The 27,611-nt window shown below is 47.7% G+C and overlaps 1 protein-coding gene across 2 annotated transcripts; it reads left to right on the top strand.

The window, feature by feature from the left end:
* LOC140389352 (uncharacterized) lies at positions 1 to 27,101 on the top strand. Of its 2 annotated transcripts, XM_072473517.1 has the most exons (6): positions 1 to 91; positions 3,530 to 3,672; positions 5,876 to 6,142; positions 19,854 to 19,934; positions 21,019 to 21,099; positions 25,251 to 27,101. In XM_072473517.1, the coding sequence occupies exons 3-6, from the start codon at positions 5,896 to 5,898 to the stop codon at positions 26,471 to 26,473; spliced, it is 1,632 nt and encodes a 543-aa protein (XP_072329618.1). In that variant the 5' UTR covers positions 1 to 91; positions 3,530 to 3,672; positions 5,876 to 5,895; the 3' UTR covers positions 26,474 to 27,101. The 2 variants fall into 2 exon arrangements, with proteins under 2 accessions (XP_072329618.1, XP_072329619.1); XM_072473518.1 differs by lacking the exon at positions 3,530 to 3,672.
* Positions 27,102 to 27,611: the final 510 nt, after the last annotated feature.

Below are 27,611 nucleotides of genomic sequence, written 5' to 3'. Positions count from 1 at the left end.
TGAGCTAAATGCCGCACCGGAAAATTGCTGTTTGATTTGAAAGGATTATTTGGAGCTTTGGACGTTGAGAAAGGAGTTTAAAAAAGAGCAAGTAATGCAATTCATGTGTTTGTATGAGAATGTGCCTTGAAATGGGAGGGGTGAAGGGGAGCGACTGAAAATGTGGACAGGAATGTCGTAGAGGGAAAGGACATTCAAAAGTCTGAAAGTAGAGGAAAGGATGTTTTGTTTTTAATTCATTTACGGGATGGCCGTCGCTGGTTAGGCCAGCATTTATTGCCCATCCCTAGTTGCCCTTCAGCAGGTGGTGGTGAGTTGCCTCCTTGAACCGCTACTGTCCTTGAGGTGTAGGTACACCCACTGTGCTGTTAGGGAGGGAGTTCCAGCGACAGTGAAGGAATGGCGATATATTTCCAATTCAGGGTGGTGAGTGACTTGGAGGGGAACCTCCAGGTGGTGGGCATCCCAGGTATCTGCTGCTCTTGTCCTTTTAGATGGTAGTGGTCGTAGGTTTGGAAGGTGTTGTCTAAGGAACCTTGGTGAGTTACTGCAGTGCATCTTGTAAATAGTACACATGGCTATCACTGTTCGTCAGTGGTCGAGGGTTTGAATATTTGTGGAAGGGGGAGCAATCAAGTGGGTTTCTTTGTCCTGGATGGTGTCGCGCATCTTGAGTGTTGTTGGAGCAGCACTCACCAGGGAAGTGGAGAGTATTCCATTACACTCCTTACATGTGCCTTGTAGATGGTGGACAGGCTTTGGGGGGTCAGGAGGCGAGTTACTCGCCGTAGGATTCCTAGCCTTTGACCTGCCCTGGTAGCCACAGTATTAATATGGCTAGTCCAGTTCAGTTTCTGATCAATTGGCAGCACGGTATCACAGTGGTTAGCACAGTTGCTTCACAGCTCCAGGGTCCCAGGTTCGATTCCCGGCTTGGGTCACTATCTGTGCGGAGTCTGCACGTTCTCCCCGTGCCTGCGTGGGTTTCTTCTGGATGCTCCGGTTTCCTCCCACAGTCCAAAGATTTGCAGGTTAGGTGGATTGGCCATGATAAATTGCCCTTAGTGTCCAAAAAGGTTAGGTGGGGTTACTGGCTCACGGGGTTGGGTGGAGGCGTGGGCTTGAGTAGGGTGCAGACTCAATGGGCCAAATAGCCTCCTTCTGCACTGGATTCTATGACCAATGGTAACCCCCCAGGATGTTGATTGTGAGGGATTGAGTGATGGTAATGCCATTGAATGTCATGGGGGTATTGGTTCGATCCTCTCTTGCAGGAGATGGTCATTGCCTGGCATTTGTGTGGCGCGAAAGTAACTTATCACTTGTTAGCCAAAGCCTGGATATTGGCCAGGTCTTGCTGCATTTTGACATGGACTGTTTCATTATCTGAGGAGTCACGAATTATGCTGAACATTGTGCAGTCATCCGCAAACATCCCCACTTCTGACCTAATGATGGAATGGAGATCATTGATGAAGCAGCTGAAGATGGTTGGGCCTTGGACACTCCCCTGAGGAACTCCTGCAGTGATATCTTGGAGCAGAGATAATTGACCTCCAACCACCACTAAGATCTTCCTTTGTGCCAGGTGTGACTACCACCAATGGAGAGTTTTCCTCCTGATTCCCATTGACTCCAGTTTAGCTAGGGCTCCTTGATGCCGTACTCGGTCAAATGCTGCCTTGATGGCAAGGGCAGTCATTCTCACCTCACCTCTGGCTTTCAGCTCCTTTGTCCATGTTTGAACCAAGGTTGTAATGAAGTCAGGAGCTGAGTTTGGTGATGGTATCACGCCGGAGAAAATGCTGGAGGATCCACTGAATGTAGAGGCTTGTGGGGAAAAATTAGAGCAGGACATCCTCGTGATTCTGGGAGATATAAAAGATGTGAGCAGATGTATAGGAAATGGAACGGACATGGTTGAGGACCCTGTTAACTGTGATGCGGAGGAATCCTTGGATCTGCAAAAGGAAAACATTGGAAGTGCTGGAATGGAAAGTTGCATCAACAAAACAGATGCAGCAGAAATGGAGAAATTAGGAGGAAGGAATAGTGTCCTTCCAAGAATTAGGGTGTGTGAAAGTGAACTCAGAAGTAACTGTGAGACTCAATAGGCTTACACTGACCATTCGTCGAGAGCCTACTCCCAGAAATAGTTGAGAAAGGGAAGGGTTGATTCAGGTTTGGACCGTGTGAAGGCAAGGGAAGAGCAGAGATTGGAAGTAAAATTGATGACATTTTCCAGTTCAGGATGAAACCGGAAACAGCACAAAGCCATCAATCTACTGGAAAAAAACTTAAGGGAAAGGACCTGAATAGGATGGGAACAAAGAGTACTCCACATATCTCTCGAAAAGGCAGACATAGCTCGGAACCATAGGGATTTCTAAAACAATATCTTTTATTTGGAGGAAGTGGGTGAAATTAAAATAGAAGTTATTAAATATGAGAACCAGTTCAGCCTGGCATAGGAGGATGGTGGTAGATGGGGACTGGTTGGGCTTCCATTCAAGGACGAAGTGGAGAGCCCTCAGATAATCCTGTTGGGGGATGGAGGCGTAGAAAAATTGGACATCGAAGGTGAACAGAAAATTGTTTCCCATCAAAACTGGAAACTAAAAATGACGGAAGGCTCACAGATGTAGCTGGGAAGACATTGTCCAAGAGGTGAAAAGGTAGAGTTGAGATAGGAAGGAATTGCTCCCATTTCTCATGAAGAATCACTGACTGGAAATGTCAGTTTAACGCTCCACAGATGCTGTGATAGAGCATTCTGAACATTTCCAGCATTCTCTGTTTTTAAACTCAATCTGCCTGTTCGTTAACAAGATGTCTATGCCTATTACATATTAAGCAGGTACAGATGGATTTGCAGAAAAGTGATAAATAAACCAATGGTCCTTTTCATGAAGCTGTTCTCATATTTTTCCTCTTGGTAAATCCCTGTGACTGTAGTGCAATTGCTGTAAGTACCACTGTTTGTGTGAGGTTGTCCCCAAAAGTAGACTACTGTCCTGCAAACACTGATACCCCAGCACAGTGTTGTGTGACAAATTCCTCTAATGTGAGGTTACCATCCATTCATTCAGAGTTGTATTCATGTTATGACAGTGGGGAGTCATTTCATGGAGGAAATTAGATAAAATGTAATAACATTTTGTGCATGTATTTAACGGGATCTTGCATAAGGCAGCTCCCGTGCTACATCTGTCTGTGACCAAATCAATAGTTGTATTGCAAAAAGTGGGTGAGAGGATCCCCTGTAGGCAAATTGCATTTTATAGGTCCATGACTAGAAAGTGGTTTGTGCAAAGCTTAATAGCCAGTAATCTAACCCCCTGTGTATTTACCAATAAGAACAAATGACCATATCAGATGTTTTATTTGTCACAATATATTCTTCAGCTTCAGGCAAAATAATATGGAGTATTAGTTGAAATATGAACCCAATATGATTATAAAGCATTATCTTATTTCCTCAAATAAAGATCCAAAAAATACCCTTATTCTATCTTATTGTCATATCTAGGTCATGCTGAATAATGTACTTGGAAACAATAACTAATTTGTGATGTTCACTTGGGAGAAAGGGTCTATAAAACCAAGCACTGTACAAACCGTTATCTTAGATCCAACAGAAACTTCAAGTTCAGTGGATCTGCACCACAACAGGTGAGGATGCTTCAGATTAAAAACACATCTACAGAATGAGGAATGTTGAATTTAAAAGTTGTGTTGCATTCTTCATGCTGCTGCTGACATGTTAGGTACGATTATACAGCAGTAAACATATATCTCAACAAAGCTATATTGACATGGAATTTAATTAATTTGTATCAATATCTGCACATTAATATGTTGCTTTATATAATTCCTGCATCATGATTTATATTGTATTTCAGAACTTAGTAATTATTCTTTCCTGTTTCATGTACTGAAACTTTGGAAACTTCACATTTATGTGACAGTATTTGGGGTTGATTCACTGAAAATACTTGTGATGGTTACTTGGTGTATCAGAAGCACACTGAGCTTATAAAAGTTTGTTGGAGTATGCAGTGAAACCTGTGTTGGCATCAATGATACCGAATACTACTTGGTTAAACTTCAAATCAAACCCTTTAGGATATTTTGACAGTGTTTGTGAATTGCTGACACTACTGTTAAAGTGCTTGCAAATTATTGACTCCCTGCCCAGAATTATCACACATCAGTGATTTTTTTTTGGGACAGTCAACAAAAAAACTGTTAGATGTGAAATTTTGTGTCATGCAATTATCCTCAGCCACAATTATAAAATTAATTAAAATAACAGATACTTTGCCACTAATCGCTAACCTCAAAATTTTAATGTGGTAACTATTACTGAACTAGTGAACAGCTAGTAAAGTCTCACTATTTATAAAGACCAATAAGAGCCTTTAAAGAAATCATATTGCTATCTGGGCTTGAAAAAAGCAGTTAACACACTGAGGATAACTTTAAAATCCAGTGTATAAGTTCTATTTCTGTCATTTAAAAAAAATTAAACATCTATATATAAAGAATAAAGATCATTTGATTAGCAAAAGCAACTGGAATGGCATCAGCTGTACCAGGATTTTACCAGCTGGACCAAGATATCACCAGCTGGACTGAGAGCTGTTGGATCAAGATATCACCTCTGAACCAAGATTTGACCAAATGGATGAAGATGTTACCCACTGGACCGGGATTTTTCCAAATGGGCAAAGATGTCACCAGCTGGACTGAAATGGCATGAGCCATAAGGCCTCTACAGTGAATAAGCTGATGACATTTACTATCTATGTCTTCACATTGGTACTGGACACTTGGATGATGTACCAGAAGCTGACTGGTGCATTTGGAAGAATCAGCACCTTGGGAGAGAAAATCAGAGAGAATTTCAAAAATGTTTTAAAAATGAGTGTAGCCAATAATTGAGCAGATTTTCTATTCTACTGAAAACAAACTCAAGCTGAAGAATCCACAAGGCGAACTTAACAGGAGATCTTAAATTCCCCTGAAAGCAAATTTAAACTCAATGCAAGGTTTGTTCTGCTCTTTATTAGTAGCAGCATTGGAATTGCATTCTGTTATGTATTGTCAGCTTGGTAATTCTTCCTCTGATATTAGTGAAAGAACAATAGAGAAATGTTACTATTGAATGAATTAAACACATATGCTTCCCTTCCGTGGGTTGTTAAGTTTGTTTTCCCCCACCTGTGGGATATACAAGATTGGGCATGATGGAAGGCAATTAGGCAGCTCTTTGCCATCTTTGTTCTCTAACTCTTTCTTATTTCCATTGATGGAATTCCTACGAAGCTTATGGGCTCACATGCTACTCTAGGGCATAATCCTGGTTGCTTCTTCATTCTGATACTGAGGAGTGTTACAGAGGCATCTTCCTTCAGGCAGAAGCCCTATATTGATGTATCGCCAAACTCTAATCAACTGGTCATTTATCTAATTTGCAGTTTCTAGAACCTGGTGTTATGCTGCATTTGCCTACAAAAAACAGTAATTGCATTTCAAAAGTCACTATTGCAGGGGATGCTTCTGAGAGTTATGATAAGGCATTATGTAAAAGAATGTCGGCACTCTAAATTTTTTAATTTAAATTATTCTATTGAGTGGCTTATAGTTCCTGGATGGATGGAAGTTGGTATATTGAGAATACTGAGTAAGCAATAGAGGAATGAGCCATTTTCACTTCCCCCCCCTCGCAGTAAGAGGTGTTATGTTGTCTGGCAAGCAGTACAATGTTTACTGGGATACAGTCTATGCCATGTCAATTATAACTTGATGTGGATTGACACTCAGTCACTTGTTGCATAAATAAGTTTAATTTTGAATGTTATCTCCTCCACAGGTTTTGGAGTGTGAGAAAGAATGCTGAATGTAATCACAGTGCTGGCTCTGCTAACGATTGCAGAAGGTACCCCTCAAAATGAAACTGCGAAACCATCAAGCCGTGGACTTGCTGATCCACTTGTTGAGTATAACATGTGTCCCCTTCCAGACCAAGAGTATCCTTTTAGCACAGATATGGTCCCATCATATTGTGTCTGCATGCACTGCCGAGGGCCGAAAGGAGACCTGGGTCCTAAAGGGGACAGAGGAAACTCAGGACCACCAGGTACATTTGTAGAAATTCTTGTTTAGACCTGCAAGTTATTTGATAACAAATGCCTTCCTTGAGCACTTTTGGAAGAAGCTCTTTATTATTTATGAGCCTATAAAACTAAAGAAGCCCTGTAAAACTGAACTGCATTGTGTAAAGGTGGAGAAAACCCAATAAAACTGAACTAATACAGGTAGCTATAAAATCAAACTGATTCTGTAAAACTCCCTTTTAAAATGAACCAATCCATATAAAACTGAACCTTAAAAACATGCTGTCGCAGTCCCAGAGGACTGTAGGCTGCTCTCCTCTTTGAGAGCTGACTGGTGGTGATTTAACCTGAGGGTCACCACATCTCAGGCAAGGGGCCTGCATGAGTAACCTCAGCTGGTACAGGAATTGAACCCACTCTATTAGTACTGCTATCACAAGCCAGGCCTCCAGCCACCTAAGCTAACTGACCCCTGAATCTACCTAACTGAACCTATCCCTGTAAAGGTGATGCTCTTCCTATAAAACCCCGCCGGGTCGGAGAATGGCCGTTGGCCGCCGTGAATCCCGCCCCCGCCGAAGTCTCCGGTACCGGAGATTGGGCGGGGGCGGGGATCGGGCTGCGCCGGTTGGCGGGACCCCCCGCTCAATTCTCCTGCCCGGATGGGCCGAAGTCCCGCCCAGAAATTGCCTGTCCCGCCGGCGTAAATCAAAGCTGGTATTTACCGGCGGGACCAGGCGGCATGGGCGGGCTCCGGGGTCCTGGGGGGGCGCGGGGCGATCTGACCCCGGGGGGGTGCCCCCAGGGTGGCCTGGCCCGCGATCGGGGCCCACCGAAACGCGGGCGGGCCTGTGCCGTGGGGGCACTCTTTCCCTTCCGCCTCCGCCACGGCCTCCACCATGGCGGAGGCGGAAGAGACTCTCCCCACTGCGCGTGCGCGGGAAACTGTCGGCGCCCGCAGACGCTCCTGCGCATGTGCCGCATTTCCACGCCAGCTGGCGGGGCACCAAACGCCATTTCCGCCAGCTGGCGGGGCGGAAATCCCTCCGGCGCCGGCCTAGCCCCTCAATGTTGGGGCTCGGCCCCCAAAGATGCGGAGCTTTCCGCACCTTTGGGCCGGCGCGATGCCCGTCTGATTTGCGCCGTTTTTGGCGCCAGTCGGCGGACATCGCGCCGTTGGGGGAGAATTTTGCCCCACTAATCCGGATAAAATAGAACCAGCCAATATAAAACAGAATCAGTCTTTATAAAGATTATTATTCCTGGAAATCTGAGCCATTCGCTGTAAAAATTAACCTGTTCCTTCGAGTGGTTAGATGATAAAAGTTAATTTTTTTTTCAAACTTATTTTTAATTCTCCTCATTTTCCACATTTTCATCAAATACACAACAGAAAATAACCAAATATAACAAATACAGTATCAATCCCCAAAACAGCATCCCTTTCATCATACAAGCCCAAACATCATCCATACATTCCAAATCCAACAAAACAAAAAGACCAAAAGAGAATTAACGGTCATCCCATAAACGCTGTGCTCAACCCAATAGCCCCCCCTAATGTTTGATGCCATCCAATTCTTGAAAGTGCATGATAAATAATGCCCATGAATTGTAGAACCTTTCCATCCTTCCCCTCAGCTCAAACTTCACCTTCTCGAGCGTCAAAAATTCCAGCAGGTTCCCCCCCCCGCCAAGTCGAGGCACAGGGAGAAGCTGACCTCCACCCCAACAGGACCCGCCTCAGGGCAATCAGCGAGGTGAAGGCTAAAACACCTGCAGCCCGGGCAGGTCCGTCACCCCGAAAATGGCTTCTAGAGGTCCTGGCTCCAAACTCATATATACCACCCCCGAGATGACCTTAAAAACCTCCCTCCAATACACCTCCAGCTTCGGGCAGGACTAAACCATATGAACATGGTTTATGGAGCTTCTCCCACAGCGCTCACATACATCCCCACTGCGCGTGCGCGGGAAACATAGAGTCGCCTCATCCTCGCCCTTGTGAGCTGTATCAGCACCAGCCTCGCGCACAAGGTTGAGGTGTTTACCCTCTGGAACATCTCACACCACATACTGTCCTCCATTTTTTAAAATATAAATTTAGAGTATCCAATTATTTTATTTTCCAATTAAGGGGCAATTTAGCGTGGCCAATCCACCAAACCTGAACATCTTTGGGCTGGGATTCGAACCTGGGTCCTCAGCGCCATAGTCCCAGTGCTAACCACTGCGCCCCATGCCGCCCCTCAGACCGCCCTCCATAACCTCCCCCAACTCTTCCTCCCATTTGGCTTTAATCCCCTCCAAGGATACCTTATCATCGCCCAAAATCCTCCCATATATCGCCGATACCACCCTCTTACCCCCCCACAGCCTCCTTCCTCCAACCCAACTCCACCTTTTTGGCATTCGCCACTCAATAATAATACAATAAATGCGGGAGGCCCAACTGCCCTGCCTGCTGTCCTCTCTGCGGAACTACCTTCCTGACCCTGGCTACCTTCCCCCCAAATAAACGAGATGGTCAACTTATCCACATCCTTCCAAAATGCCTTTGGCAAAAAGATCGGCAGGCAGTGAAATGCAAACCAAAAACGCAGCAGCACATTCATTTTAATCGCCTGCTCCCGACCTGCCTACGGAGCCCACCACTCCCATACCACCTGCACCCCCTGATATCTAAAGTGGGTTACCGCCCTGTGGAATGGCAGAACCTTCGTCAGTATCTTCGCATCCACATTCAGTAGTGATATAGGCCTGTATGACCCACACTTTGTTGGATCTTTATCCTTCTTCAGCAACAAGGAAATTGTGACCTGCTCCAAAGTCTGTGGGTGCACCCCCTTCCTTATCGCCTCCTCAAAAATATCACCATCAGCGGCGCCAACTTGTCCCTAAATTACACTGCAAACCCATCTGGTCCTGCCACCTTCCCTACTGCATCCTCCCAGTTGCCTCCTTTATCTCCTGTTCCCCTACCAACCCCTCCAATGTGACCCTTGCTTCCTCCCCCAACCTCGGGTACTCCAGACCATCCAGGAATTCCCGCACCCCCGGTCCTCTCCTGGTGGCTTCGACCTACACAAATTTTCATAGAACTCCTCAAACACCCTGTTGATCTGGTCTGGGGCCACCACTAATTTCCCCGTCCTATCCCGCACTTGGACAATTTCCCTCGCCGCCGTCTCGTTCCAAAGTTGGCCTGCCATCATGCCTTCTCCCTATACTCATAAACTGCTCCCCTCGCCCGCCTCAATTAGCGCACCGCCTTACCTGTGGACAACCAATTAAATCTAGCCTGTAGCTCCCTCCTTCTATCTAAAAGTGCTAAATCTGCATTCCCCTGTCCACCTCCAACATCTCATTTATCAATCTTTGCTGCTCCACCCTCTGCTCTTTATCCAGCCTTAAACAATATCACCAGCCCCTCACCCCCACCTTCAGAGCCTCCCATACCACCGCCTGCGATACCTCCCCGTGCAGTTAAAACCCATGTACTCCTCAATTACCCTCCCGATCTTTTCTCAAAAACTTTGGTTCCCCCAGCAACCCCACGTCCAATCTCCACCACGGCCATGTCCACACAATGCAGCACATGATCCAAAATTGCTATCTGATCCCTTAACCCCAGCCAACAGCAAGTTCCCTTTTTCCCCAAAATATCTATCCTCGAATAAACCTTGTGGACTGAGGAGAAAAACGAATACTCCTGCTCCCTCGGGTGCAAGATCCTCCACGGGTCCACTCCTCCCATTTCCTCCATAAGCCCAGTCAATGGTTTTGCCAGCCCCCCCCCCCCCCCCTCCGCCCCCCCGCTCCCCCCGGCAGTGCAAGAGGGCACGGCTGCAACCTGTCCAGCCTTGGTTCCTGCACAAAGTTCCAGTTCCAATCCACTATCAGCTCATACAAAACCAAGTCTGGAATGACCCCACATACCTTCCTCACAAACCCAACATCATCCCAATTAAGGCCATACACACTTGCCAATGCTACCAACCTCCCTTCCAATGCCCCTGTTACTATCACATATCTACCCGCCTGGTTCAACACCACCTTCTCCACCTGAAACCTCACTCTTACTGACCAAACCACTCCACCCCCCGACTGGTTTGCTGTCAAACCCCGAATTAAGCACTTAGCTTACCCAGCCCTTCCTGAACCTCACCTAATCTTTCACCCTCAAATGATATCCTGTGACATAGCCACATCGGCCTTTAAACTTTTAGTGTGCGAACACCCTCAACCTCTTCACTGGCCTCCCAACCCGCTCACGTTCCACATAACTAACCCAACCGGGGTTCTCTCTCCTCTCCTATCCACCATCATCATAACTCCGGGCCATGCCCATTGGACCTGATCCACATTGTTACCATCGAGCCCTCCCCAGAATCCCCCCACCCACTTCCTCTCAAAAACACCTCACCCAGTACCGATCCCCCCCACACTTTTCACACCTCCTAAGCCCATCGAAACCTGCTCACCAGGCTCCAATGTCTGCAGCCCCTCCCCCCACCACACCTCCTTTCATTAGCTGACTTAAGCTTGCTAGTGCGTGGGCTCTGCCCAGGCCTCGCGTCCCGTCCCCCACCCGGTCCCAGGAAAACAACAAGAAAAAGCATACTCCCCTCAAACAAACAAATCCAGTGCAAACATACAGACCCCAGAAAAACCATTGCTCCAAAAATCTAAGACAGAACCTCCCACCTCTCTTACCTTATCCAAAACAACTCTACCCCATTTAACCCATACAACAACACAAAGTAAAAAATAGAACTATATACTCTCCCAACTACCCTCCCCTCTGTTCAAGACCAGTCCTCACTCTCATTCCTCACTTCTGCCCTGATGCCGGTTGTCGTGTTGGGTGTCCTGGTGTACAAACGATCCAACACGGTTGGAGATGGTGTAACTCAATTTTATTTACTACTTAACTATAACAGCACACTGCTAACTTGGGTACGTGCATTACCATCTAATCTGTGGACCCTGTCCTATTACTATCTGGGTGAGGCACTCAGCACATAGTGAATGTCTGAGTGGCAGGCTCTGAGCTCGGTGCTCTGAGCTGGCTGCTGCTGGAATGAGCAGGAACTGTAGTGTCCCCTGTTTTTATAGTGCGTGTGCTCTCACTGGTGATTGGCTGTGATGTTGTGTGTGTGTTGGTTGGTCCTACTGCATGTCCATCAGTGTGTGTTTGATTGCACCATGATATGCTGATCTAAATATCATGACATTCCCCCTTTTCGCAAAGAATATGTGCCTACATGATAATAAATAAAGAAGTGTGGTGAGTGCATCTAATCATGTGTGTGCAATATTTACAACAATATGTACATGTGGCTATACTATATACACAGGAAGGTGCCAGGTGCAGAAACTAACTATGTTACACCAAGAACGAAATCAATGCCATTAACAAACAATAACAAAATCTTAAACAGTATGGCAAAAAGTCAAAAACAGTATGTCAGAACAAGTCAGTGAGTCCAATATGAAAAGGTTCATAAATTAAGTCTCTCAGGTGGGCGACAAATTCGGGTTGACCGCCTCAAGGGTGGGTCAGGATCCACCGGCTGAGGAACGGGCCGGGCGACGGTCGAGTGAGGAGGATGCAGGGTGTCCGGAAGGTCAACAAAGTCCATTGCAGGGACGACAGGAGGGCGTGGCACCAGTGCAGGATCACGTAGCGAGCGCGGAACCAGACGAAGGGCGTGCCGATTGCGGCGGTGAATAGAGCCATCAGGAAGACGAACCAAGAACGAGCAGGGAGCTATCTGTCGGAGAACCTCAGCGGTTGCCGACCAGCCGCCCTCCAGAAGGTGTATGCGGACATTATCTCCAGGCGCCAGGGCAGGAAGATCAGTCGCCCGAGCATCATGTATCGCCTTTTTTAAAAAACTTTTTTTAAATTCTCCTTTTTCACATTTTCTCCCACATTTACATCCATCAACAATAAACAATAATCAGCAAGATATGTCAGTCCCCATAATAACAACGATCCCATCTACCCACCAACCCCCAAACCTCAACCCGCATGTTTGGGGCAGCACGGTAGTATTGTGGATAGCACAATTGCTTCACAGCTCCAGGGTCCCAGGTTCGATTCTGGCTTGGGTCACTGTCTGTGCGGAGTCTGCACATCCTCCCCGTGTGTGCGTGGGTTTCCTCCGGGTGCTCCGGTTTCCTCCCACAGTCCAAAGATGTGCAGGTGAGGTGGATTGGCCATGCTAAATTGCCCTTAGTGTCCAAAATTGCCCATAGTGTTGGGTGGGGTTGCTGGGTTATGGGGATAGGGTGGAGGTGTGGACCTTGAGTAGGTTGCTCTTTCCAAGAACTGGTGCAGACTCGATGGGCCGATTGGCCTCCTTCTGCACTGTAAATTCTATGAAATGTTTACATAAACAAATGGCAAAAAGGAATCAGGGATTACCCGTAGTCACCCTTAATCTTACACAACTCTTCCCCCCACCGCAGGTCTCCAGCTCCTCCTGTCCACTGCCTCTTGTAAAACTCCTCCTCCCAACCTTGGTTCCTTCCCCCCAACTTTCCACCCCGGCTAGAGCACTCGGACCCTGTTCTGCCAGGCTCCGATGGCCGCAGCCCCTCCCCCCACCTCACTCCCGTTCACTGGCCGGCTTAAACCGGCCAGCGTGGAGGCCCCCGCCCGGGTCCCTTTCCCACTTGCCCGGCCCTAGGAAAGCCCAAAGATCCCCTTTTAGCACACAATCCCCGCATATCCACCTATACCCCAAAGAACTCTCATTTCGAGTGAAAGTCCCGTCCCTTCCCTTGTCCAAATATATACCACATTGGCTCCTTTATTCTCTATACCCGCGCGCAGTGATACAAAAAAGAAGAAAATACAGTCATGAGGTTACATCGGCACATGGCCATTCCTCAATTTGTCAGTTCTGCCACAGTCCTTCTGCTTTCGCAAACTCCTCCGCTGCTTCAGCCGTTCCAAAATAAAAGTCCCTGAGCTTGTAAGTCACCCTCAGCTTCGCTGGATATACAATGCCGCACCGCACCTTGCTAATGTACAGTGCCCTCTTCACCCGGTTGAAGGCAGCCCGCCTCCTTGCCAGCTCCACCGTAAAGTCCTGGTATACACGTATACCAGCTCCAGCGCACTGCACCACCCGCTTCTGCTTGGCCCAGCTCAGGACCTTCTCCTTCACCCTGTACCTACGGAAGCACAGAGTCACTGCCCTTGGTGGCTCACTCGCCTTTGGTATAGGTCTCCACGACCGATGAGCCCGATCCAGTTCATATCGGGAGGGATCCTCCCGCTCCCCCAATAATTTTGCCAGCATCGCGGCAAAGTACTCAGTCGGCTTCGGTCCTTCAACTCCTTCGGGCAGCCCCACAATCCTCAAATTCTGTCGCCTGGATCTGTTTTCCAGGTCTTCCATTTTTCCTCGCAGATCCTTGTTAGTACCCATCACCTTCCGCATCTCTTTCCCCATCGAGGCAAGTTGATCACCGTGCTGCAATAACGTCTCCTCCACTTCCTTCAGCGCCTCCCCTTGCTCTCGCACCTCCGCCACTGCGCTCGCCACCTCCGTCCTCGCCGGGGAAACCGCCTCCTCCACCAGCACACTCAAAACCTCCCTCATCTCCTTCCTCACCGTCTCCATGCATTTCGCAATCTGCGCCAACTGCTTTTCAAATTCCGCTGCCATCACCTTAGTTATTTCTTCAGCCGTAAGCAGTGCGGCCTTCCCTGGTGCTCCAGCCTCCATTTTTCCTGGTGACCCCGCGGTGACCTTTCCACTCCCCGACGGACCTACAGCTGTTTTCTTTTTGGCTGTTTTCTTGCTCACCCTCGACATTTTTCTTTGTTCCTTTTTTCCTCCTGTGTCTCCACTGTGCCTCCTCCGTGCCTTCTCCCTTCTTCTGCCGCCTCCGCGGACCCTGGGACCGGGCTTAAAGCCCCGAAAATGCCGTTGCCGACCGGGAGCCCTCCATTGTGCGGCCGCCTCCCGCCCGCCGTCACCAGAAGTCTTCATAAGGCATTAACAACTGTTGTACCCTCAATAACGACGCTTAGAGAGTAAAACGATAAAGAAGGCTTTAATAAGCTAAGAACTAGCCTGGTGCCGAGACGGGTGCTTGTGGCATATCGCCTTTTGTTGCTCACGCTGTTGCTGCATCCGCCGAAGTACTGGAGCATAGTCGAGGTCTGGGACGTGAATGGATGGCACAGTGGTCCTGAGGGTGCGACCCATAAGTAGCTGGGCTGGCGATAGGCCCGTGGACAGTGGGGCCGAGCGATAGGCCAGCAAGGCGAGGCAGAAGTCAGATCCTGCAGCAGCAGCCTTGCAGAGGAGCCTTTTAACGATATGGACGCCCTTTTCTGCTTTGCCGTTCGACTGAGGATGCAGAGGACTGGACGTCACGTGTGTTAAGTTGTATGAGCTGGCGAAGGAAGACCATTCGTGACTCGCAAAGCAGGGGCCATTGTCTGACATCACGGTGAGTGGAATGCCGTGGCGAGCAAAGGTCTCTTTGCAGGCCCGGATGACAGCCGATGACATGGTGTCGTGCAGGCCTATGACCTCTGGATAGCTGGAAAAGTAGTCGATGATGATGATGTAGTCCCCGCCGAGCGCATGGAATAGGTCCACGCCCACCTTCGACCAGGGGGACGTGACCAACTCATGGGACTGAAGGGTCTCACGGGGTTGTGCCGGCTGAAACTGCTGACAGGTGGGGCAATTGAGCACAGTGTTAGCAATGTCCTCACTTATTCCCGGCCAGTACACAGCCTCTCGGACCCTCCGCTGACACTTCTCAACGTCGAGATGGCCTTCGTGCAGTTGTTCTAAAACAAGGCGGTGCATGCTGTGTGGGATCACGATGCGGTCCAGCTTCAGGAGGACACCATCAATGACTGCCAAGTCGTCCCAAACGTTGTAAAACTGTGGGCATTGTCCCTTGAGCCACCCATCCGTCATGTGGCACATCACACGTTGCAGAAGGGGGTCGGCCGCAGTCTCACGTCGAATGTGGTCCAGGCGTGCACCAGTGGCCGGCAGATTGGCAGAAGTGAAGGCTACATGTGCGTCGACTTGGCAAACCAACCCCTCAGGGTCGGACAGTGTGTTGACTGCCCTGGACTGAGCGTCTGCCATGATGAGGTCCTTACCCGGGGTGTAGACAAGTTGAAAGTCGTACCTCCGGAGTTTGAGCAGAATGCGCTGGAGGCGAGGGGTCATATCGTCGAGGTCCTTTTGAATGATGCCAACCAGCGGGCGATGGTCAGTCTCCACAGTGAACTGGGGAAGGCCATACACATAGTCGTGGAACTTGTCAACGCCAGTCAACAGGCCTAGGCACACCTTTTCAATCTGCGCATAGCGCTGCTCTGTGGTGGTCATGGCCCGTGACGCATAGGCGACTGGAGCCCATGATGAGGAGTCATCCCGTTGCAGGAGGACCGCCCCAATGCCGAACTGGCTGGCGTCAGTCGAGATTTTCGTCTCCTTTGCAGGATCGAAAAACGCCGGGGCGGTGGTGAGCTTGACCTTGAGCTCCTCCCATTCACGCTGGTGGGTGGGAAGCCACTGGAATTCAGTTGTCTTCCTGACAAGGTGCCGGAGAGCTGTAGTGTGGGAAGCAAGGTTGGGAATGAACTTCCCTAGGAAGTTGACCATTCCGAGAAAGCGTAGCACCGCCTTCTTGTCTGTGGGCTTCTGCATGGCCATGATGGCTGCCACCTTGTCGGCATCTGGCCGCACCCCCAACTGGGAGATGTGGTCCCCCAGGAACTTCAGCTCGGTTTGTCCAAAAGAGCATTTGGCTCGGTTAAGACACAGGCCCTGGTCCCGTATCCGTTTAAATATGCGCTGGAGGCGACTGATGTGCTCCTCCGGTGTGGTGGACCAAATAATGACGTCGTCTACATAGACGCGCACCCCTTCGATGCCCTCCATCATCTGTTCCATGAACACTTCAGAGGCCGATATGATGCCAAATGGCATCCTATTGTAGCAGTATCTGCCAAATGGAGTGTTGAAAGTGCACAGCGTCCTGCTGGACTGATCCAATTGAATCTGCCAGAAGCCCTTTGAGGCATCAAGCTTGGTGAATATTTTTGCCCGAGCCATCTCGCATGTGATCTCCTCACGTTTGGGTATGGGGTAGTGTTCCCTCATTATGTTGCGATTTAAGTCTTTCGGGTCTATATAGATCCGGAGCTCGCCGGAAGGCTTCTTGACGCACACCATGGAGCTGACCCATGGAGTCGGCTCCGTTACCCGGGAAAGCACTCCTTGGTCCTGAAGGTCCTGCAGCTGCTGCTTGAGGCGGTCCTTGAGGGGTGCTGGGACCCTGCAAGGTGCGTGAACTACCGGGGTGGCATCCTGTTTAAGCCGGATTTTGTACGTGTAGGGCAGTGTGCTCATGCCCTCGAAAACATCCTGGTTGTGTGTGAGGATTGAGTTGAGCTGCACCCTAAAGTCTGCATCTGGGAAATTGGACGTGCCTTCTGGAGAGAGAGTGTACACGCCGAACGAGGTGGAGAATTTTGCACGCCTGTGCGCCTAGCAGAGAGTCCTTTGAGGAGCCCACGATTTTGAATGGTAGTGTGGCTTTACGTGATTTGTGTGTCACTTTGAGCTGGCACGACCCTGTGGCGGGGATGACATTGCCATTATAGTCAACTAGTTGACAGTTGGATGGCAGAATAGGTGGTTTAACCTTCAGGGACTGGAATGCTGACCATGTGAGGAGATTGGCGGAGGCACCAGTATCCAGGTGGAATCTGATCTGGGATCGGTTGACCGTCAGGGTGGCACACCACTCATCATCCAGATCAATGCTGTGCACTGACAGCGGCTGGTGCATTCGACTCGGGGACAGCTTGTTCTTGTTGATGACAGCAACGCGGAAGGGCTCCCTGTCCTCAGTGTCATTGGTCTGTGTGACGTCGGGATCGGACTTGGTGAACGTGGGTTGAATTGCCCGAACGTTTCTGCGAGGCTGGTTAAACGGGTACGAGTTGGCAGGGTGAGCTGCTTGACAGCAGGCAGCGTAGTGGCCCAACCTGCCACAGCGTAGGCATTGTCGCGCTTTGGCAGGATATTGCCGCTTTAAATGGGCGGAGCCACAGTTGCCGCATGTTGTGACGTCAGTGCGTTCGTTGCGCCACCGCGCATGCGCGGTGCGGTCTTGCGTGCGCATCGCATTCCTCTGCGTCAGCGTCCCCTCTTTTGGCTTGTACAAGCACGCGAGTCCTCGGAAAGCGCGCGAAATGGCCGGCCTCCTCCAGGCCGCGGCCCGGGAGGTACTCGATCGCTTGGACCCGCTCCGCCTCGTGGGGCCCGTGCCGCGCCGTTTCGGCCGCCTGGATGTGTGAGTACCGGCTGGTGGCATTCTCATGGAGGACGCAGGTCTCGATGGTAGTTGCCAGGGTGAGTTGCTTGACCCGAAGGAGCTGCTGGCGCAGGGTGTCCGACATGACTCCGAAAACTATCTGGTCACGTATCATGGAGTCAGAGATGGTCCCATAGCCGCAGGACTGCGCGAGGATGCGGAGATGTGTTAAGTAAGACTGGAAAGGTTCGTCCTTACCTTGTAGGCGCTGCTGGAACAGGTAGCTCTCAAAGCTCTCGTTTACTTCAATGCTGAAATGTTCGTCGAACCTCAGGAGCACCGTCTTGTATTTGGTTTTATCCTCGCCGTCCGTAAATGTAAGGGAGTTAAAGATGTGGATGGCGTGTTGCCCCGCCGTGGAGAGAAGGGCAATCCTCCTGGTGTCCGATGCATTCTCCCTGTCTGTGGCCTCGAGGAATAGTTTGAAGCGCTGTTTGTACAGTTTCCAATTGACCCCGAGATTGCCAGCGATTCGGAGCAGCAGCGGTAGGTTGATGTTCTCCATGCTGCAGGACGGCGGATTGCTGATGCGTTGCAGGTAGGTCTCACAGGCGCTGGCTTGCGTCCACTTCTGGTATCATGTCGTGTTGGGTGTCCTGGTGTACAAACGATCCAACACAGCTGGAGATGGTGTAACTCAATTTTATTTACTACTTAACTATAACAGCACACTGCTAACTTGGGTACGTGCATTACCAGCTAATCTGTGGACCCTGTCCTATTACTATCTGGGTGAGGCACTCAGCACATGGTGAATGTCTGAGTGGCAGGCTCTGAGCTCGGTGCTCTGAGCTGGCTGCTGCTGGAATGAGCAGGAACTGTAGTGTCCCCTGTTTTTATAGTGCGTGTGCTCTCACTGGTGATTGGCTGTGATGTTGTGTGTGTGTTGGTTGGTCCTACTGCATGTCCATCAGTGTGTGTTTGATTGCACCATGATATGCTGATTTAAATAGCATGACACCGGTGTCTATGTATTTACATTGTGTTGCCCTTTTATGTATTTTATTTTTATTTTACTTTATGTTCATGTACGAAATGATCTGTTTGAGCTGCTTGCAGAAAAACACTTCACACTGTACCTCGGTACACATGACAATAAACAAATGCACCCAATCCATCCTTCCGTCTTCACAAATGCCTCCGCTGTCTCGAAATAAAAGCCTCCGAAAGCCGCCTGCCTCCTCGCCAGTTCCACAGTTAAGTCCTGGTAAATACGTACACCAGTTCCAGCCCACTGCACCTCCCGTTTATGCTTCGCCCAACTCAGGACCTTCTCCTTCACATGGTACCTGTGAAAGCAAACAATCACTGCTCTTGGCGGCTCATTCGCCTTTGGTTTAGGCCTCAATGACCGATGGGCCCAGTCTACTTACCGGGAGGGATCCGCTCCCTCCCCCACCAACTCCGCCAACATATTGCCAAAGTACTCAGTCGACCTTCACTTTCACCTTCATCGTCTCCTTCCTCATCACCTCCATGTGCTTTGCGAACTGCTTCTCCAGTTCCGAGGCCATCACCTCGGTCATCTTTTCTGCCGTAAGCAGTGCGGCCCCACCCAACAGCCCAACCTCCGCCATCTATCCAGCTCCTGGGCTGGCCCTTTCACTCAACGGCAAACCCTCACTCCCTCCCTTCGTCATGGCGGTTTTCTTCTGGTTTTTCAACATCTTCTTCCTTTTTATGCCTTCCTGCTCTCGGTTGTCAAAAAATTGCCCCTGGGACCGGGCATTAAGCTCTAAAAAAACAAGCTTCGAGCAGAAGCCGCCCAATGTGCGACTTCCTCCTACATGCCGCCACCGGAAGTCCTAATGTAAGTTAATTAGCAAAATTTGTCAATGCCTATAGATTAAGCATTGACAGAGACAAAACAGTTCCAGAGGTTTAAGGTCCTAATTTTTCTTCCAAAACTACGAATCAGTAAATAATATCAAAGAACATAATTTAATCCAGCCCACACTTTCATAATGATTATTGATTGTGTAAATTGTGTACAAAGTCATCTAGTAACTGTTGCAGGAGCAACATGTGAGCCTCATTAAACATTATAATGTGCATTTCTTCAAGCATATATCCTTTGATAAGTGTAGCACAATGAAAATGTATTATCAGTTTCATAATGGACTGGATTTCTATTGGCAGTGCACTCACTCCGCTGGATTTCCCGGATGGCAAGACGGAGGATCCCGCTGCTGGCGGGGGGGCTTTTATGTAATGAAAATTAATGTGAAAGGGTTTAGTGACTTGGGATTTCTCGTAATGAGAGGAAATGGGCGTGTTGTAATTTGCAATAGCTGTATATTTTGACTTTTCTGAGCTGACAACATTATATTTTTCTGTATTGACATTTTGTGGCAGGAAGACCAGGCTTGCCTGGCATAAAAGGAACAATGGGATCAGTAGGACACCTCGGACCAAGAGGTTTTAGAGGGATAAAAGGTTTGTCTTTATTATCCTTGCTTAGTCCTTTGCATATGTGTAAAGGGACATCAATGGAATGACCGATAAATTGTATACACAGAATATTCATTATATGATACTAAAGAACTACATAGTCAATGAATCCAACAAAAATTAATACTTATCGGTAACCATTTGTATTTGTTAACCCAAACTGACTAACTGAAATGAACAATGTTGAACCAAAATTTCTTCCACAAAAATCTTGTAGACAAAAGTAATATTAATTTTTGTACTAACCTATATAGATCAGAATGTCTTGAGTTGGCTGATTTCAGTTAGGTTTCTGCAATTAGCTGGGTTTCCACTTATGATGGCTATTCAGGAACCATTAGTGGATAATGTTTACTCATGTTAAGTGGATGAGGAAAGTATTAGGCTTGGTTTGGGTGGCGTCCATAGTCAAATAGCCTGCTGACATTTTTCCAGAATGCCTACTTGGTGAGGAACTGGTAAGCCGTCAGCCCTTTTTACACTGTGCTGCTACAAAGGTCATTCATTCAAGTGGAGTGGATGAAAAGGCGGCTGATCAATGTATTACACACTGGAGCTGTTAACCTGAGATGAAGGGGGAGAAAATGGTCTTTGTCATGCGCGCAAGATGGATAAGCCCTTGTCCAATTTACTTTTTTAATTGAAGTCAAAAGAAAGACAGGGTGTAAAACATGCTCCTGATTTGTTATCACCTGTTTTGCTCTATCCAAAGACCAATTTCACCCCCAAGAGCTTTATTTTCTTTTCCTGAGTAAGTAAATCCATTTCAGCCGTGTCACAGGATGATACCATTCACACTAGCCAGTATTACTTTAGATTTAAAATTCTTATAAGTGATTCCTTGCAAATATAAGTCGATATTGTAATTCTGGTAGAGGCGCTGTAAAGGTAGAGTAATAGCCATGAATGAGTTCTTTACTCTTAAAGCCCATTTAGCTATCATTCTGTGTACAAGGCTTAAATAAGCCTTTATAACATATATCAAGGAACATAGCATCAGATTCTGGGCTGGTCTTTTGAGATTTTGCTGTGTGCAATTTGAGTTTATTTTGCTTGCTTCTAATTGCAGGACAGAAAGGTAGCCGAGGGCCCAGGGGCATGATGGGACTCAAGGGGATTCGAGGACGTAGGGGCTTTCGCGGTCTTAGAGGTAAGCTATAGAAATGTTAAATTCCCACTTGTATTTTACTCTTTTTCTTATCATACTCAGGAAAATGGCCACTTGACTAAGGTTATGAAGGACTGCCAGCCCCTGTGGAACTCAGGAAAAGTCTACATTTTCAGGAGATAAAGGGAGAAACAAATTCCTTACTGTTAAACCAGCCTATTATCTGAGTACAGGTTGACCCAGTCAGCATTAGCTTGACTTTCTTATCTGGGTTGTGAGAAAATGCTGAGACACATCTGTTTAATGGGGCACTTGGAACTGAATATATATGACACTGACAGCAAGCTGTGTAACTGAGTGGTTAGTAAATGGGAATGCATTCAAAGAGATTAGAGATTGGGTAGAATTTCCACTGGTGTTCCTCATTCTCCCATCACTACAGTGAAAGTCTCAGAGAGACAGTTTAAATGAATCCAATGTTTTGCTCAGTTCTTGCTGATTTTTCATTAAGGTCATGATAGGAGTTCAGTACTGGCCCACACAAACATGGACCAGGTGGAATGGCACCCGGAAGGGGGGGGCATATTCCCTGCCAGAAATTATTGCTGCATATTTGTTGCACAAAGGCAGAGAGTGACTAATGGCCATAACACAGATTGAAGGTATAGCCATGTGGTAGCCCCTTTTTTCTGATCCATAATCCCTTCAAGTACAAGCCCACATTATGAGTGGAGGATTAGCCAATTTTTATACAAGTGCTGATGTACATAACAGTTTCCTTCATTCTTTCTTGTCCCCTTTGAAACTTAAGTTCCTGGGCAGAAGTTGGATGAAAATATTGTTATGAAGATGTGTTATATAGAATAGTAATTTATAATGCTGGAAATATACATATTGAACTTTTTTATAAGATAATTTTTGCTAAGAAAAAGACTCTGATCTATGGCAGCTACTATGTTGCATTTGCAAAAGCCATTCCCTGTTTTATGGAGATACAGCGATCTAATGGAAATGTTTATAGTGTCACTTGTGGCGGGTTTTACTTTGATTTCCCATCGGCTCTGCCGACAAGTACCCCACCACTATCGAAGGACACTTAGACACTTTTTTGGGCCCTGGGGAATTTCTGACCAGTTTAGCCCACATTTGGAATTTTTTTCAGCACTGGGGACCATTGGCAGTGCCATCCTGGCACCTGGCCACCCTTGCACTGACACCCTGGCAGTGTTCCTGTCGGATTGGCAGTGCCAGGCTGGCAGTATCAAGTGCCAGCTGGAGAGTGCCAAGCTGCCTGCGTTCCAAGGGAAGGGTCAGGGAGCCACCTGCACTGGCTCTGACCACCCAGGAGTCTCCAATGGCCTGGAATACGCCCCCCCCCCCCCCCCTTCCGGGTACCATTCCACCTGGTCCATGTTTGTGTGGGCCAGTACTGAACGGTGCCCAGTTGCTGCTGGTAGATCCCTCAAGGCTGGTAAATTTAAAACCTACTTAAGCATGCACCATTTGGTCACGCCCTTTTTGGCCATAGTTCAGATTCTGATGCCTCGCCGGACTTGTTAGATTCCGGGAGGTGTGAAGGCTGCCGGGAAGCCCAAGAGAGGCCTCTCTCAGCATCTAAAGGTGCGTTGAGCTCTTGCTCAAGCACAATACGGTCACAAAATAGCACCCTTAAAAAGAATTTCAGCATTGGGGAGCTGAACTCAGGGATCGTGCTGCCATTTAGTAAGGGTCCCCTGATCCCTAAGTCAGTCTGTGGGTCCCCCACACCTCCCACCCTTGGGCAATGTCAACCCCACGCACGTTGACATTTACCACCCCCCCCCACCCCATCCCTCCTATGGGAGGACAATCTGCTATGGGATCCCTGGGGGTCACTCATCATCAGGCCCACCGCCCAAGCCCCCTTACAGGTCCTCCCCTTCCAAGACGTCCACCTGTCACCCCCCCCACCTCCCAGAGGCCCATACCTACCTACTTTGCACTCCCCACCCTTCATATTGCTCTCCTTTCATGGGCATGAAGCCCTATGGCACCTAGGTACCCTTGCACTGGCACCCTGGCAGCGCTTCTGCCAGCTTGGCAGTGCCACATGGCACCTTGGCAGTACCGGATGCCAGGGCCATAATGCCTATGTTTAAGGGGGAGGGCCAGGGGGGCCACCCTGTCCCTGACCACACAGTGGCTTCCGATGGCTTGGGAGACCTCCCGGGTGCCTTTTCCACCTGGTCCACATTTACCTGAACCAGTACTGAAAGGCGCCTGGCTGAGGACTCCCTGGGGAGGCCGTTAGATGCTGGGAGGCCAGTAGATCCCGGGTGGAGTAGGCCTTAGTAGGTTTAAGGCCTACTTAAGCGAGCGCAGCTTGGTCCGCCCATTGTGGGCGGGATTCTGGTGGTACGACTGCCTCGCAGGACTTGAGTAGACCCCGCGAGGCATAGTAGCTGCCGGGAAGCCCACGGGGGGCTTCACCCTGCATCTAATGGCCACGCCACACTCCCGGTAGGGCGCAACTTGGCCATTAGATCACGTCCAGAGTCTACAGAGCTCTCTGGAACAGTGGCGAAGATAAGCCCAGATTGAAACCAGAGGGAAGTCACAAGTCCAATTTCTTGGATAAAAAAGATACTGGATTTGAACTAACAGTCAGAGAGACTGCTACAGGGGAAAAAGCCTTACCCCCTCCCTTTTTCACTGAAACTCTTTCATCAAAGCTGAGCTGTTTGTGATTTGAAAATTCACCAGAAGACTTCTGCATTGCAGCAAAGCGAAGGTTCTTAAAAGAAATTCTGACTCAACCCCACTGTCTTCAATAGAAAAGAAAATCAGCCAGCCGCAATGGCAGAATAACTATTGCAGCGAGAGCCCTAAGTACCCGCAGCTACTGTGGAAAGTGCCCTGATCAGATTCTATCCTCCTGCCACTTGTCGATGGGATTTCCCATTGAGGCCATACCATGTCACTAGGAAACCCGCGGGTGAGGGTGCGCTGCCAGCAGGAAAAGAGAATCCCGAAAGTTGGAGAATTCCAGCCAATATATATATATAGAAACAACCTGCCACTTTACCCCCTCCCTGCTCACCATCCCAGGGCCTAAACACTGTTTTCAAATGAGACAGCGCTTCATGTGCACCTTCTTCAATCTGGTCTATTGCATTTGCTCTCCCAATGTAGTCTACTCTACAATGGAGAGACTAAACTGGGTGACCGTTTTGCAAACACTTTAGGTCCGTTCAAATACAGAACCCAGACCTTCCTGTCGCTTGTCATTTCATCTCACCGTCCTGCTCTCATATCCACATGTCTGTCTTTGGCCTGCTGTAATGTTTTAGTGAAGCCTAGTGTAAACTGGAGTAACAGCACCTCATCTTCCGATTGGCCACATTACAGATTTCCGTACTTAACATTGAGTTCAACAACTTTAGATTGTGAAGTCTCTCCTCCATCTTCACCCCATTTTTATTTCTATCAATTTATTTTCATTTCTTCCGTTGATCTGTTTTTCTCTCACCATTACCCCTCTCCCCCCACCCCATGTGGACCATCTGTTCCCTGTTCCTAGTTGTCCCTTGACACACTACCCATTTTTGTTCTGCCATTAACACATTCTAATCTCTTTATGTGCCACTATCAGCTCCCTTCTTCGCCTTAATCACCCCCATTTACATTCCTTTTGTTTTTCTGTCCACAACATCTTTGTCAATCTCCACATATCGCTGGCCCGCTATCCAGCCCCAGCGCTCCATGCCTCCTATCTGTATAAATCTGACCCTAATTCCAGTTCTCTCCAGCTTTGAAAAAGAGTCATCCAGACTCAAAACGTTAGCTCCCTTCTCTCATCACAGATGCTGTCAGACCTGCTGCGATTGTCCAGTATTTTCTGTTTTTGTTTCGCATTCCAGCATCCACAGTAATTTACTTTTATATATTATATATGTATTGAATTGGCTATATCACCGTTTTAAATTCAAACTCTGTTAAAACCAACCGAGGAGTGGGACAAAAAGAGTTCACCGTTCACTCCTCCTAAACTGGTCATCACAATGTTTTGAATCTACCTAATTTCAATTACGCCACAGTCTCAACAAAGTAATTTTCTTCTCTTTGTTACATTTATAGAAAGGAATAAATCAAAATTAATATATGAACATGTATAGAATGTCTTCAGTTGCTAACTTTCCATTCTTTGATTCTAGGTCCAAGGGGTATCCCAGGTGCTGATGGACTTCAAGGCCTTAAGGGAAGTGAAGGCTCACCTGGCCAATGCCTAGATAATTGCCATAGCCAAAAAGGAGATATAGGACAGAAAGGCAATATTGGCCTCCGTGGTCCAAAGGGGGAAATGGGTACATCTGGCTTGGTTGGGGAACCTGGCAGTAAAGGTGAACCAGGAAACAGTGGACTGAATGGAAACGAAGGAGTTCAAGGAGCAAAAGGTGACCAAGGGGAACAAGGTATTTGTGACTGTGTGGATGGAGAAAAAGGTGAACTTGGAAGTGTTGGAGCTGCTGGACCACGGGGAGCCAAAGGAGATCTAGGGCCAATGGGTGAGCAAGGAAATCAGGGTGAGAAAGGAGACAAAGGTGAACAGGGCAAAGAAGGTGAGATAGGACTTCCTGGCCCATGTGTTCCTACTATCCAATCTGCATTTTCTGCTGGTCGAAGTGCTGAAGAAGGCTTACCAAGTCCATATTTTCCAATACCATTCACTGTTGTCTTCTACAATATCCAAGGACATTTCAATCCTTCAGTTGGAGTTTACACAGCCCCTGTGAATGGAACATATATATTCAGTTATCATTTGTCGATAGATGAAAACCCTATTAAAATGGGGTTATTCAAAAACCGTAAATTAATTATCAAAACAGCTAACAAAGTTAGCAAGGACCAAGCTTCCCAAACTGTAATAATGCACCTTGATGCAGGGGACAAGGTATGGTTACAAGTGAAGGATTCCAGTTTCAATGGTATATACGCAAATCAGGATACAGACAGCACATTCAGTGGCTTTCTACTTTATCCCGATTCCTGTAATCCAGTTAATTCCAGGGGACGTGTTGCAAACATTGGAGAGAAAGGTTCTGATTATTACAATCCTGATTTTGAGTTTGAAAGCCCAAAACATCCTGAAGATGATGGCTCTGGCTCTGGTCCTGACCATGGCTCTGGCTCTGGCTCTGGTTCTGACCATGGCTCTGGCTCTGGCTCCGGCTCTGGCTCCGACTCGGGTTCTAGCTCCGGCTCAGGTTCTATTTCTGGGTCGGGCTCTGGCTCTGGCTCTGGCTCTGGCTCTGGCTCTGGCTCTGGCTCTGCCTCTGGCTCTGGCTCTGGCTCTGGCTCTGGCTCTGGCTCCAGTTCAGGATCAGGCTCCAGCTCTGGCTCTGGCCCAGCTTCTGGATCAGGTTCTGGTTTTAATTAATTTGAGCCCAATCCACCAAATGCCAGTGAAGCCCCATGATAGAAGCAAGCACACTTTAAATCCTCCAGAACTCAGTCAAAAACTCAAGACCACCAACTTCATGTTGCAATCATCTCCACAGTCTCGTTTTCAGCTGTAATCACCAATTAAGCTAACTAGTTCAGAAAGGAAGCACCCAAAATATTGATTTAAATATATTGTAAAATCATGAGCTAAGGCTTGTAGTTCTTTGTTTATGTTACACTGCGAGCAAACCATTACTACCATTTGCTAACTAGGAATGAAAACTTTCTCCCCTCTGAACTCAAACAGCTTTAATTTTCCTCTCATAAGTTTAGGAATCTAAAGCCATGTTTCAGGTATGCTGATTGACATACTTACTGTTGGGTCCTTTGTTTAATTCCATTCAGATGCTACTTTTGAACCAGGCATTTCCCTTATTAACTGTGCAAGCTTAGTTATTCGATAAAAGTGTCAGTTGGTGAAGTCAAGAATTCCAGATTAATTACTTTAACAAAATATTCCATCTCAAATATGTGGATAGGAAGTATGGTTCAGATACTGCTCAGTCTACCTAGGACATGTTTCTTTCAGAGAATGTACCAATTAGAATAAAATTCTGAAAATACATGTTGTGTGGTTTTCTATTTCTCTCAAACTAGCTCTGCCTTTTTACTTCTTAAACACATTAACCTGAAACTGCATTGTGCCATGTTACCAGGCATACAGCTGAATGAGTGTTTCAACTTCCTCTGTCTGATATTCCACTGGAACAGTTGGAACATGGGAACAGACTGGATCTGAAAATCCCTGTTTTGCCAATGTGGGCAAACACAAATTTCAATACAGTCTTTACTGTTCACTACTTGACTTATCAGCCTTAATCACCTGTCTAAGCAGCCCATCACAAACATTTATCACCTGTATGTGAAGTAATTACATCTTTACTGTTCTATTCACCCTCCCTGTTTTGTAATTCAAACTATTTCCCTTATATAACTGGGTCAGCAATTTCTCAGGATCCAACTTGTTGAATCCCTTAAGGATCTTGAAGATCTGAATAAGATTTTTTTCTTTCTTCTCTAGTATAAACAGACTCAGTTTTTTAGGTTAGGTACCATGAGTAGGTTAGGAACCC

Source organism: Scyliorhinus torazame, chromosome 14, assembly GCF_047496885.1.
Source record: "Scyliorhinus torazame isolate Kashiwa2021f chromosome 14, sScyTor2.1, whole genome shotgun sequence".
NCBI classification, from domain to species: domain Eukaryota; kingdom Metazoa; phylum Chordata; class Chondrichthyes; order Carcharhiniformes; family Scyliorhinidae; genus Scyliorhinus; species Scyliorhinus torazame.
Note: the sequence above shows the minus strand (reverse complement) of the source record. Positions and strands in the feature narration are given on the sequence as shown.

What these genes read in the sequence shown, in the direction of transcription:
- LOC140389352 (XM_072473518.1), top strand. Translation starts at nt 5,896, where the DNA reads ATGCTGAATGTAATCACAGTGCTGGCTCTGCTAACGATTGCAGAAGGT. An exon ending in AGGAAACTCAGGACCACCAG is followed by an intron (nt 6,143 to 19,853) that starts GTACATTTGTAG and finishes ATTTTGTGGCAG; the next exon opens with GAAGACCAGGCTTGCCTGGC. An exon ending in GGGCTTTCGCGGTCTTAGAG is followed by an intron (nt 21,100 to 25,250) that starts GTAAGCTATAGA and finishes CTTTGATTCTAG; the next exon opens with GTCCAAGGGGTATCCCAGGT.